General features: G+C 50.4%; 1 protein-coding gene across 1 annotated transcript in view; it reads left to right on the forward strand.

The window, feature by feature from the left end:
• Positions 1 to 14,084, forward strand: part of EMC7 (ER membrane protein complex subunit 7) — a 90,214-nt gene that overhangs the window by 3,080 nt on the left and 73,050 nt on the right. Inside the window, 2 exon segments of the mRNA XM_040331981.1 lie at positions 8,352 to 8,497; positions 8,499 to 8,534. Of these exon segments, the coding sequence (XP_040187915.1) occupies positions 8,352 to 8,497; positions 8,499 to 8,534 (182 nt within the window).

Here is a 14,084-nt window from a genome sequence, read left to right on the forward strand (position 1 = left end):
AAATCCCTGGTGCAGGAGCTGGAGGCGCAGAATGCTTTTGAGCTCTCTGTGGACCTGGCCGACCAGTTGGTGCAAGGCCTAAAATTTGTCTGTGAGTCGGCCCTGGATACGCTCCCCTTGCTCTCCAGGGCCTCCGCCTACGCGGTGGTACTGCGCCGCCTTGTGTGGCTAAAGTGTTGGTCTGTGGACCAGTCCTCTAAGAAGTCCCTGGTGGACTTACCCTTTAAAGGGTCACTAAAGGAAAAACATTTTTTTGCTGAAATGACTGTTTACAGGGTATAGAGACATAATAGTTAACTGATTCCTTTTAAAAATGATTAAAAATAGATAAAAACCGATCATATAAAGTACCTACAGTCAGGGCCGTCTTTAATATGGTTTGGGACCTGGGCAAACATTTTTTTTGGGCCCCCCTCCAGCTTATTTTGGGCCTGGCTGGTTCACATGTATGTGTTTTGGCGGCCCTCATTTGTGCAGGCACAGCAGTCCATTGATTTGAATGGGCTGCCATGCCTTTGTTTCCTGCAGAAAAAAGGTGCATTCAGCATTTTAAAAATACAGTTGCCTTGAAATCCATTCTGCTTTTGCACCATGCTACTTACCTGCAGTTCTTGCACACACAAACGCACTGTGTTTTTAAAATGCTGACCTCAATGTCTAAAAATGCAGCAAGTTTGACAGTGCGGGAACTGCAGATAAGTCACAGCACACAGCAGAATGGACAGACAGTGCTGTATTTCATTGTTTGATGGGCATATGTGTGCCGTGTGCACAGCCTATTACATGAGGCATGCGCTTTTCTTTGCAGGAAACGCAGGCATGGCGGCCCATTCAAATGAATGGGCTGCTGTGCCTGCGCAAATGTGAGCCGCCAAAACACATACATGTGAACCAGCCAGGCCCAAAATAAGCCATCAAGCAGTTAAATACAGACAGTAATGCCATGTGCTCTAAAGCCTTACTCAGCCTGGACTGCAGGTCTGGTCTGTGATTTAAAGAGTTCCTCTATTTTACACATGGCATGGCATGGGGTCCCATGGTGCTAAAGCAGAATGGACAGACGGTGCTGTGACCCCCATGCCATGCCATGTGTAAAATAGAGGAACTCTTTAAATCACAGACCAGACCTGCAGTGAATCATCAAATATTATAAAGCCTTTGGGCACACTCTACAGAAAACTTCTGCTTGTAATATAGATTAGTGACATACCTTGAGGTGCAGGACATGAAGAAGAAGTCAGCCTTGTGTAGATCAAACTGGAATGCTCTAAAATCACATTCTAATTCACTTTTATATACAAGCAGCACCCAGTGTCAGGAAGGGAGAAGTGCACGTCTAAAGGGAAGCCAGGGGTGCTGTACATTTTATAACATGGGAAGGGAAGCAGTACTCTGCGTGCCGCGTGATGATTTTCAGCGCTGATTTGTGGGCAGCACAGGGGCTTAACGGCGGCTCTGCTTTGGGCCCCCAACAGTGACAGGGCCCTGGCAGCTGCCCCCATTTGCCCTATGGTAAGACGGCCCTGCCTACAGTTTAGTTTCATTGTTGCTGTTGTTTCCTGGTTCTCTGATGTAGAGAGCCAATAGAGGGCAGTGAAGGTTTTGGCAAAACAAAACTGGATTGGTGCTGAGGAGTTTTAGACACACAGTAACGCACCTCCTTGATGAGTCACCACAGTGAGAAATCTCCCAGTTCTGTGGTGATCAGGAAACAGACAACCAGGAAGTGTCCAGAACAGAGAGGAATTACAGCAACATCAGAGCAAAACAAACAATGAGGATGAGGTGTTCCCGCAAGCCCAACAAGCCTGCGGACAAGCCTGCCTCCACATGAAGGTCTGCCCCAGCCTGCATCTCGGGTGGGGGGGGGGGCGGCTTCGCGAATCGCGGCCCGGTGGAGGTCTCTTCTTTCCGATCGTTGGTTTGCGAAGTAGTTTCCTCAGGGTACAAGATAGAAATTTCTCTCTTGTCCACCAAACAGATTTTTTTCCCTCCACCTCCGGCTTCCTCCGGGTCGCCTGAAGGATCCGTCAGGGGCTGTCCAGGACCTGCTGGTCAGGGGAGTGATGTGCCAGTTCCCTCAACGGAACGGTTTCAGGGGTTTTCACCTCCAATCTGTTTGTAGTCCCCAAGAAGGATGGGGGCCGTCCAATCCTGGACCTCAAGGCCCCCAATTGCTTTGTCAAGGTGCAAAGATTGCAGGGATGGAGTCGATTCGCTCAGTAATAGCAGCGCTCCATCAGGGGGATTTCCTAGCATCCTTGGATATCAAGGACGCGTACTGAATATCCCAATATGCGCAAAACACCAGAGGTTTCTGTGCTTTGCGGTCGGGGGGGACCACTTTCAATTTGTGGCCCTCCCGTTCGGCCTGGCTTCAGCACCAAGGGTTTTCACCAAGGTGCTCGCCCCGATTCTGGCCCTGCTACGGCAGCGCGGGATCGCTATCGTGGGATACCTGAGAGCTTCCTCAAGCTCAGTTTAGAAGAGGACGTTCTATCACCTGTCAGGACCCTCCGAGAATTCGGTTGGTTGTCGAATATCCAGAAGTCAGTACTGGTGCCGTCTCAGCAGCTGGAATATCTGGGGTTGGTCCTGGATTCCTCAGAGGCGAGAGTTTTTCTCCCAACGGAAAAACTGCAGACTCTGCAATCTGCGGTGCAGCGGTTGGCGACCCAGAAAATGGGCGTCGCTTCGCTTTTGCATGAGGGTTCTGGGTCTGATGGTGGCCTCTTTCGAGCAGTCCCGTATGCCCAATTCACACTCGGAGTGTTGCAGAAAGAGATTCTGTCATGTTGGAACAAACTTCCTTCGTCCTCTGGATTATCAGGTCAAGTCCTCCCTCGTGTGGTGGCTGACAACTCTGGTACTTCGGACGGGAAAATTGTTCTGCTGTGCCATTTGATAGTGATCACGACGGATGCCAGCCTCTCCGGCTGGGAGGGTGTCCTGGGGTGTCCAGTCAGCCAGGGGCGCTGGACTTGGGAGGAGTCCTGCCTTCCAATCAATGTACTGGAGCTCCGAGCGATCAAGTTGTGTCTCTCTAAGTGGTCTCTGGATCTGCAAGGCCGACCGGTCAGGATCCAGTCCGACAACGCTACGGCCGTGGCATACGTCAATCATCAGGGGGGCACACGAAGCTCGGCTGCAGCGACGGAAGTCGCGCACATCCTCTGGTGGGCCGAAAGTTACGTTCCGGCTCTATCGGCGGTGTACATTCCAGGGGTGCTGAACTGGCAAGCCGATTAGCTAAGTCGCCAAAAGCTAGACCAAGGAGAATGGTCGCTACACCCGGAAGTGTTTCAGAGCCTGTGCCAAAAATGGGGCACTCCAGACGTGGACCTTCTAGCGTCCCGTCTCAATCGGAAGGTGTAATGATTCGAGACCAGGTCGAGGGACCCGTGGGTGGACGCGTTCAGACGCGTTGGTGGCGCCTTGGGGTCACTATCGCCTAATATACGCTTTCCCTCCCTGCAGCTTCTTCCCTCGCCTGCTGCGCAGGGTGGAAGCCGAGGGGATACCAATGTAGTGCCCCTTTACTTTCAGAAAGGGCACTACGCTAAAGTTAGTGGGAGAATGAGAGAGATAAGTTGCTCTCATTCTTAATTTTGTTAAAATTTGGCTGTCGCCAAATTCTGGATTGTCCTGTGGGTCGTTCTGTGCGTCCAGAGATATAGTCTCATCTCTGGACGGCAGATGGCGCCAGAGGGATCCAGGCGGAGCCGTTTCTCCCAGCAGCCAATGAGAGGAGTTGAGCCTCGCTGTGCATGCTGGGAGGGGGTATTTATGTGCGGAGGCCGTTGTTCTGGTTCTTCGCGGGTTCCAGGTGCGGCACCCACCTTTAGGGTGTGCGCACATCGCGGCCCCACCACTATGGCCTATCTGGCCTGGGGTCGCGCGCTACGCGGAGTTCCAGACTCTGGGCCCTTCTGGCCTGGAGCAAACTGATGCCACAAAGGGGCCCCAGTGACTTACTGGTCCCCAATTCTCCTGAGGAGATCCAGGCTGTATGCCGTTCGGTGGGGGATCGGCTTGAGGAAAACCTGGAGGCAGGTTATCCAAAATGGGCTTGAACAAACCATCGGGGATCTGGTGACCGGACATTGACAGGTACACTTGCACTGTCAACCGATGACCCTGACGTGATCTATTGGGAGGATTTGCTCTGCTGTTCACATTGTCAGCATTGAGCCTGTTGCAGAGGCTTCATCTGGCATCCTAATTTAATCAGAGCCAAGTCGTGGCAGAGACTTGTTCCTCCCAGCAACTTAAAGTGACGCTCCGGCTGCCAGGCCTGTGGCAGAGGTCTGTCCGGGGGGCACTTCACCCACTCTGGCTAGAGTGGCGACGTACCGTTACAGTTGTAGAGAAGCAGGACTGCTTTCCTTATTCAAGGCCTGATACTGCAAAGTTACTTTATTTCATCAACCTTACCTCAAGTTGATGTTGGTCGTGTTGGAGCAAGAAATAAAGCATTCAGAAAACTTCATCTACCGACTGGACATTCAATTACTGCTCTACTCACTACCTTCACCCCTAGACATCACATAGAGGTATCTTAATCGCCGATCCCAAAACAATCAGCGGCTCCTGAGGGGGTAGCGCTACACCAACAATCCTGATCGCTCCGGATTGGCCGCGCTGTCCCTGATACGCGGACCTAGTGAGTCTGGTTGCAGATGTTCCCTGGCGTCTAACCCTGAGAGGAGACCTTCTGTCACAAGGTTCTATCTTTCACCCTGCTTTACAGTCGCTGGCTTTAATGGCGTGGCTGTTGAGAGCCAGGTGTTGAAGGACCGAGGTCTGTCGGGCTCGGTGATCTCTACCATGCTACGGAGCACGGAAGTCCACATCACGAAAGATGTAACTATCGTACGTGAAAGGCCTACATCTCTATGTGTGAAGAGATGAAGTGGCACCCCCGTACATATGTGATGTCCCGGATTCTGCTATTTTTTACAGCGTGGAGTGGATCAGGCTCTCGCCTTAAGTACGGTTAAGAGTCAGATCTCGGCTCTAGCTGTCTACTCTAGCTGCACTCCTTGGTGCGTATGTTTGTGCAGGGGGTCCGGCATGTGGCCCCTCCTGTGCGTCCTCCACTGCCTCCATGGGACTTGAATTTATTTATTTCTGTGCTCCAAGAAGCTTCGTTTGGGGACATTTGGAAGATTCCTTTGTTGACTCTATCCCAGAAGGTGTTTTTTCTGGTGGCAATTACTTCGGTCAGACGGGTATCTGAACTGGCGGCCTTGTCTTGCAAGGCTGCTTACTTGGTCATCATGAGGATAAAGTGGTGCTGCCGGCCGCAGCTATCATCCTTCCAAAGGTTGTTTCGGCTTTTCACATTACGAGGACATCGTTTTGCCATCCTTATGTCCTCGGCCAAAAAACCCGAAGGAGGCCACTTTGGCATTCCTTGGACGTGGTTCGGGCCCTACGGCGTGTACTTGTCTGCTACGCCTCCGACCTAAGAAAGGTCTGCCGGTCTCGTCGGCCACCATTTCTAGGTGGATCAGACAGGTCGTGCTCCAGCCCTATGCCCTAAAGGGAACGGGCGCCTCCCTTTCAGGTTTCGGCGCATTCGACCAGGGCGATTGGTGCCTCTTGGGCTTTCCCGCCATCAAGCGTCCGTCTTACAGGTATGTAAGGCGGCGACCTGGTCGTCAATCCACACCTCCATTTTACAAGGTGGATGTGAGTGCATCTTCGGATTGCCTCCTTTGGCCGCAATGTTTTACAGGCGGCAGTTTAAGGTTGAAGTTCCTCCGTTTGAGGAACTCTGGTTTGTTTGGGGTGAAGCTTGGTTTGCTGTGTTTTTTTTTCCCACCGTTCAAAAAAAAATTGACACTGCTTGGGGATGTCCCTAAGGTCAAATGCTGCTGTGTCCGTCCATGAACGGAAGAGAAAATAGGATTTTTGTACTCACCATAAAATCCATTTCTCTGAGTTCATGGACGGACACAGCACCCACCCCTCCTTTGTTTGTACTACTGCTTGTCTACGAACTGGGGCTGGATGTTTCCAGAGAGTGGATGTACCCGGGGGAGGTGCTGTACTGTGAGAAGTGTTTTTAACACTTAAAGTGCTGTTTGTTCTGCCTAGTCTCTCCTAGAAGGAAGGTATACAACCCTAAGGTCAATGCTGCTGTGTCCGTCCATGAACTCAGAGAAATGGATTTTACGGTGAGTACAAAAATCCTATTTTTTCCTGATGTAAAGAGGTACTCTACTGGGGACATGAGTTGAATGATTTCATTTTATATTACAAAGTAATAATAAAAATAATGGGCTTCAATCATCCTGACACCATAACAACCATGGTGTCGGGATGATTGAAGTGCTAACACCAAGTGTTTGGAGTATATTTATCTGCTGATTGTTAAACTTTCTGGAATACACATATTTCTATTGTGGTGTAGGATCTGGGCCTGCTGTCCCTCCATCCCTCATTCTTTCTTTCTTTTGCTCTCTTTCTCCCTTTGTTTTCTCCCCTCCATCCTTTGTTCATCTCAGGCTATAACCACACCCCATTTGAGTCACGCCCATTTAAGCCACGTCCAATATTTAGCGTAAAATAATAACGCCCGTTTTTCGCCTCGCGCTCTGCATTTTTGTCCCCACATTACGTCACACCTACAGACGAATGCCCCACCCCCCTAATTATATTAAGACTCCGCCCACAGACAAAAAAGTTCCTGGATTTTTTTTTTTACAATGTTGCCAGTTATGCAGGACTGCAAAACTAATTGCACTCCTGTGACCCAGAGGCGAAGCACAGCCAAATAAGCCTAGGCTGGACTTCTCCTTTAATGTTTGAGACTTGTCACAAGATCATATGGGGCGGGGGGGGGGTTTGACTCTTTCTTTCTTTTATAGAGTTAAAGGGGTTGTAAAGGTAAAAAAAAAAAAAATCCCTAAATAACTTCCTTTACCTTAGTGCAGTCCTCCTTCAGTTACCCCATCCTTCGATTTTTGCTTTTAAATGTCCTTATTTCTTCTGAGAAATCCTCACTATCTGTTCTTCTGTCTGTAACTACACACCGTAATGCGAGGCTTTCTCCCTGGTGTGGAGAAAGCCTCTTAAGGGGGGCAGGGGCGAGCAGGAGGGTCAGGACGCCCATTAACACACAGCTCCTTTCTCTATCTGCAAAGTAGAGCGTGTCCTGACACTCCTGCTCGCCCCCCCCCCCCTTAAAGCGGACGTGCCAGTAAAAAAAAATATTAAAAGCCAGCAGCTACAAATACTGCAGGCTGCTGACTTTTAATATTAGAACACTTACCTGTCCTGGGAGTCCAGCGCCGTCCGCAGCAGAGAGACGAGCGATCGCTCGTCTCTCTGCTGCTCCAGGAAGTGAAGCGCTCCAGCTTCACTACCCGGTTCCCTACGGCGCATGCGCGAGTCACGCTGTGCCCGCCGATTGGCTCACACGCTGTGTGCTTGGAGCCGAGTGTTCCCAGCACACAACGGGGGACAGACGGGAAGTCAGGAAAAACCCGTCTTTTGTCCGTGACGTGTGGCCGGAAGTGGGTGCAAATACCTGTCTTTAGACAGGTATCTGCACCCCCCTCCCCCCTGAAAGGTGTCAAATGTGACACCGGAGGGGGGGCGGGTTCCGATCAGCGTGAGTTCCACTTTAGGTTGGAGCTCCGCTTTAAGAGGCTTTCTCCACACCAGGGAGAAAGCCTTGCATTACGGTGTGTAGTTACAGAAGTTAAGACAGACAGTAAGTGAGCATTTCTCAAAAGAAATAAGGACATTTAAAAGCAAAATGGAAGGATGAGGTAAGTGAAGGAGGACTGCACTAAGGTAAATGGAGCTATTTAGGGAAAACATTTTTTACCTTTACAACCCCTTTAAAGTGGTCCTGTGGGGTTGGTTGGGGGGCAGAACAACCAACCACGTGTATGCTGCCATGGATATGCATCAGGGAAAGGAAAATTATGGAAAGGTAAATTATTCAATTTTCCATTTTAGCGTATTATTTTACTGAAATGTTGTACTTATTTTGCATGCAAAAACTGCTCTGGCAGGGAAAGGGTTAAAGCTGTTGAAGTCAAATGAAACAAAGGAATCAGAAATGACAACTGACCACTGTCAAAAGCAGTTTTTTTACCTCAAAGGGTTTTTTTGTTTTGTTTTTTCGTTTTTTTTCTGTGACAAGCAACAGGCTACAACAATGTTGTGTTCATTGATGGCGGGCCATTTTCCCGAAGACCACAGTTTTTTAGTAAGGAAATTAAGTCATTTCCGCCTTAACTCTTGTGACAAGATCTCGTCACATCCGGAAGAAGAAGTGCAGAAACCGGAGTAATTGTGTTGGTTTGCGATGGATCTCAGATGGGGAGGATTAGTGTTACTGTGTGCTTTTTCGTCGCTTGTGCACAGCTGATTTGGAGACGTTAAGCCCGGGATCGGGATTTGGAGGGGATAAGTTTAAGGTGGAAGGCCGAGCTTCCGTGCCTGGAGTGAGGCCTCAGGAGTGGGTGAGCCGGCCCGGGTTTAGTAGACGGAGAAGACTATATCGGCTTTCTGCGGTAAGTGTACAGAGCTCCATGACTTTCATTTAGCTGGATGGTGTAGACTTGTTTTGCTTTTCATTGCAGAGGCGGCTGGTGCTCAATTTTTTTGGGGGGGGCGCAAACAAACCGAAGGGAAAAAAAAAACGCATTAATTACCGTCACTGTGCCTATTAAACGCAGTCTCTGTGCCCATTCAACACCGCCAGTTTGCCCCCACCCCAAATGCAGCCAATTACCTTCCTCAGGTCAGCGCCGTCCTCCTCCACGCTCCTCAATGTCTTCTCCTGTCCTTGATGTCACTTTCAGCCAATCAGGTGACTGCTAACCAGACCTGGTGCACTTGATTGGCTGAGAGGCGGGTCAGTTTTAGGGAAGCAATTCCCCAACACAGCATGGTTTTAAACAGGGAACGCACAGCCGTGCACCCTCTGTTTAACCATTTGGAAGCCGATTAGAGCCCACAGGCTCTAATCGTGAAGCCTATTAGCGCTTCTGGCTCTAATCGGGCACTTCCAAAACACCCCCCTGCTGTTATTCAGATGGCCGCCCTGAATAGTGGGAGTCAGCGGCAACAATAGATATATTGATGCAATGTATCAATATATCTATTGTTGAGTGACCGGTGTCGAGAGGGGGCGGGCGCTCCTGCACCCACTATGGACACACTGCCACTGATGCTCAGGCTCCGTTCAAACCTTTTGTATTACGTTAAACGTGCAAGAAATTGCGCATTTATGAAAAACGCGTAACGTTTGCAGCGCCACTCACTCCCAATAACCACAAAAGCTGCACGTTTTGCACAAAGCAACAATTGCGGCAAAATGTGTAATAAGAAAACATGCAAGAATGCAACAAAAAGCTTCATGAGATACTTTGCAGATCATTGAAATCGGTGGGCTAACCTGTGTGTGTCCCCTTAATTGATCCTCACAAGATATGACTGACTGCGGCTCCCAACTGTCAGTGTTTTATTGTGAGAGGAGAGAGCAGTGGCAGGACGGAGCTGGGCTGTGAGAGGAGATGGGGGCCAGAGGCGGCTCTAGGCTTTGTGAGGCTTTAGGCAAAATTTAAACATGAGGCTCCACTCACGCCCATAATGGATACAAAAATTCAAGCAATAAAAATGGCTGCAGAAAGATGTATGATCTAGCACACAGGCGATCAGCACCACTTCCAGGGCACCCATCAGACATATGCAGCCAACACAACATCTGGGACCCAGCAAGGTAACAACCCCTCTAGGATTTTCCCCTGTGCCCTGGGAGAATTGCAAGGGGGGTGTCACTGAATCAATCCACATACAGAGGAAGTAGAGTGGGGGGGATCCCAGCGCAGAGAGAGGAGAATGAGAGGGAGGAAGAGCGAGGGGGAGAGAGAGGAGGGGGATGGAGGAAAGAGAGGGGGCGGGGGAGAGGGATCTCTAGCCTGTCCATGTCTGCAGCCCCTCTTGTGTACCATGTACCAGTATGCAGTGCCTGTCTGTGGAAAATGTGTGTGATGCTTGGTACGTTACCTTTCATGACAGCCAGTAGCAGGCAGGGTCCATTCTCATTCTGGGTGGGGACAGCGTCCTGCTCCTTCTAGAGCGGGGATATGCAATTAGCGGACCTCCAGATGTTGCAGAACTACAAATCCCATGAGGCATAGCAAGACTCTGACAGCCACAAGCATAACACTCAGAGGCAATAGCATGATGGGACTTGTAGTTTTGCAACAGCTGGAGTCCGCTAATTGCATATCCCTGTTCTAGAGGACCTGTTTGCTGTGAGATGGTGTGGTCCCCCGGTCATCTTTACCTTCCACTCGTCAACTTTTTCCGGCCCCAGTCAGCCTGTCCTGGGAGGTCTTTAGAGCTCTTCTCACTCCAGAACTATGGATCCTTGCAAGCCTCGCTGCTCAATTTGCCCGCCAGGCCCGGACTGGGACAAAAAATGGACTGAACAGCCAATGATAGTGGTGCCTTCCCTGCTCCCTAGCCTGAGACCCCCTAGCAGCCGGAGGGAAAAGAGGGTGGCTGAGCTGCAGGGGGTGAGGGGGCCAGAAAAGAGAACAGGTGGCGGAGAGCACAGGAGTGGCGGAGAGCACAGGAGTGAGGCTGAGAGCAGCAGGGGGGGTGAGAGTTTGGAGGGCAAGAGCACTGGGGGAGTGGAGAGCACTGGGGGGGTGCACTGGCGGGAGTGGAAAGCCTGGCGGGTGCAGAGAGAACGGGGAGGTGGATAGCACAATGTGGTGGAGAGCATGGGGGGAGCCAGGGAGCACAGGGGGGGTGGTGGGGTTGTTGTAAAGCACTAGGGGGACCTGGATAGCATCGTGGGGTGGAGAGCATGGGGGGAGCCAGGGAGAAAAGTTGGGTCTGGAAAGCACAAATGGGGAGCTGGAGAGAACTGTGGGGGGAAGCTGGAGAGCACAGGGCAAGTTGAAAGCACAGGGGGAGACAGGGAGTGCCGAGGGGGGGGGGGGTAGAAAGCACCTGGGGAGAATTGGACAGCAGAGAGCACTGGGGGTGCAGGTAGAACTGAGAGGGGTTAGGGAGCAGAGAGCTCTGGGGGGCTGGAGAGCAATGTTGGGGAGCCAGGGAGCAGGGGGTTGGAGAGCACTGGGAGGGAGTATGGGGGGAGACAGGGAGGACCAGAGAGCACTGTGGTGGGGATATCAGTGTGGGGGAGCCAGGGAGCACAGAGCACTGGGGGGGGGGGGGATGACTAGACAGTACAGTGAGGGGGGAGAGCCAGGGAGCACAGAGGGGACCAGAGAGCACTGCGGGGGAGCTAAGGAGCAGTGAGGGGGGACTGGACAGCACAGTGGGGGTAGCATGGGGGAGCATAGAGAGCACTGTGGGGGGGGAGCACAGGGGGACTGGGCAGCACAGTGGGGGGGGGGGGCATGGCAGCACAGTGGGGGAGCACGGGGGGGCAGAGTGCACTGGGGAGGAGCCAGGGAGCAGAGGGGGTATGCAGGGAGAACTGGGAGGAACTAGGGAGCACATTGGCAGTAAATAGTTGGATAGGAGGAGCTCCGGTGGATGATCACATCCCAGCGCCTGCTGCAGCCTGACCCCCACAAAGAAAGTGAGTCCCCGGCCCTGCCGCCCTCCTGTGTGCCTGGATAGGAGGAGCGGCGGGGATAGTTGCACATGTAGAAACTGATCTTTGCATATTCCTCCTGCAGCTGCTGAATGACCGCTTCTTCTACAGGCTGCAGAAAAAATATGGAAAGATCAATTCTCCATGTGCAGCTGTCCCCGCCGCTCCTCCTATCCAGGCACACAGGAGGGCGGCACCTCTGTTTTTAGTTTTGCACTATAAACAAAAGAGCGATAATTTTGAAAAGAAACAATATTTTTTACTTTCTGCTATAATCTCTCTCTCGTTCCCTACTGCACTTCCCGTAAGCGGCGCTGCGTGTCCTCACTGATCCCCGCTGTCTCTTGGGACCAGTGTGTTTCCCAGAAGACAGTGGGGGACAGGGCGTGACTCCCGCAAGAGTCTATTCCCGGAACTGGGTGCAAATACCTGTATTATACAGGTATCCGCACCCCCCCTCCCCATGAAAGGTGCCAAATGTGACACCGGAGGAGGGGAGAGTTCCGAAAAGCGGACGTTCACTTTTTGTCTGGACCTCCTCTTTAAGTCAATATGTATTCTTCTACATCTTTTCGGTTAAAAAAAAAAAAAAAAATTGGTGTATATTGATTGGTTTGCGCACAAGTTATAGCGTCTACAAAATAGGGGATAGATTTATGGTATTTTTTATTTTACTAGTAATCGCAGTGATTTTGAGCAGGGGTGGTGACTTGCAGCGGACCAATCGGACATGTGAAATTTTTAAAACTTTATTTGGGGAACCAGTGACATTAATACAGTGATCAGTGCTAAAAATATGCACTGACATTGTACTAATGGCACTGGCAGGGAAGTGGTTAACATCAGGGGCGATCAAGGGGTTAAATGTGTTCCCTGTTTGTGATTACTAACTCTATGGGTGACTGGGGAAACACACATCTGTCTTCCTAGCAGGAAGACAGATCTCGGTGTCATCCCCTGACAAAACAGAGATCTGCCTTGTTTACTTCAGCAGATCCCCGTTCTGTGTCTGCGGGGGAACGATCGCTGCTGACCAATCGGAGCACGGGTGCGCCCACGAATGCTAGTGCACGAATCGCTGTACTGGTACAGTGATTTGCGCTGCTGAGCCACCTTGCCACAGTACATCTGTGGCGGGTGGTCGGCAAGTAGTTAATGTTGATGTAAACCGTCGCATATACCCAGTGAAGTGAAGCCTCAGATGATACACAGAGATGAACCTAATCTAAAATGCGCAGGTGCACCTTAGAAACGGCGATCGTGGCCCCGGAAGGAAGATAGGTGAAGATGGGCGCTCACTGCTAGTGGGGACAGTAGTGACGTTGCAGGCTTCAGTTTCAGGTAAGTGACACATAATCGTCTACTATGCATCGCCATTATGCTTTACCTTTGTAGGGAAATAAAAAGGAAGTGAAACCCATTTTGGTTGCCCTTTCAACATGAAGCTATATGAAGGGTGGAAGGGTAATAGAAATCTTTTATATTAAAGTTTTCATGGATATGATCATTTTATATCTAATGCACAATACTGGTAAAAGTTTACTTTAAATGTAGTTGTAATTTTATACTTGCCTGCTCTGTGTAATGATTTTGCACAGAGCAGCCATGATTCTCTTCTTGGGTCTCCCACTGGTGCTTCTGGCTCCTCCTGCCTTCAGAGTACCCCAATAGCAAGCTACAAAGTATATTATAGAGTGCCACTATAGCAAGGTAAAAAAAACTTCTCCCTTTAGAACCACTCACTTCCTGCCCAGGACTATATGTCCCATGAGACATTTCTCCTCACACAGTCACATGTTCTCAGGCACTTACTGACATGTATGGAGGGTGTACTGAGCTGTATGAGTGCTGCACTGTATTCCCTGATATGTAAACAAATAATGCATTCTGTATGCAGACCAACTAATTGGCTGACCGATTAATTGATTGTGAAAATAGTTGACTACTTCATATTCGATTAGTTGTTTCTGCCCTAGAGCTGAGGCTGTTAATCAGCTGGAGCTCCTCCCCTTTTACCATTTTCCTCTTGGTGTCAGGAAAACTTGTCAGAAGTGATTCATGCTAATGGCAAAAAAACAAATTGGACAGCAGACAAAAGTGACATTTAGTGCTCTTAACCGGTTAACGACCGACTCATGTACATATACATTGGCAGAATGACACGGCAGGGATGAGTAACGTATATTTCCGTCACTTTGAAATTCCTGTGGACTCGATGTCCCGCGATTGGGTCGCAGAGCTGCAGAACGGGGAGAGGCAAGTGTAAACAAGCATCTCCCCATTCTGCCTAGTGAGACGTGACTCCCGCGAGAGTCTATTCCCGGAAGTGGGTGCAAATACCTGTATAATACAGGTATCCGCACCCCCCCTCCCCCTGAAAGGTGCCAAATGTGACACCTGAGGATTCGGAAAAGCGGACATTCACTTTTTGTCTGGACCCCTCCTCCTAAAGTCGCGATCAGTGACGTGTCATTCGTAGCCA

Source organism: Rana temporaria, chromosome 13 (genome assembly GCF_905171775.1).
Source record: "Rana temporaria chromosome 13, aRanTem1.1, whole genome shotgun sequence".
Taxonomy (NCBI): Eukaryota; Metazoa; Chordata; class Amphibia; order Anura; family Ranidae; genus Rana; species Rana temporaria.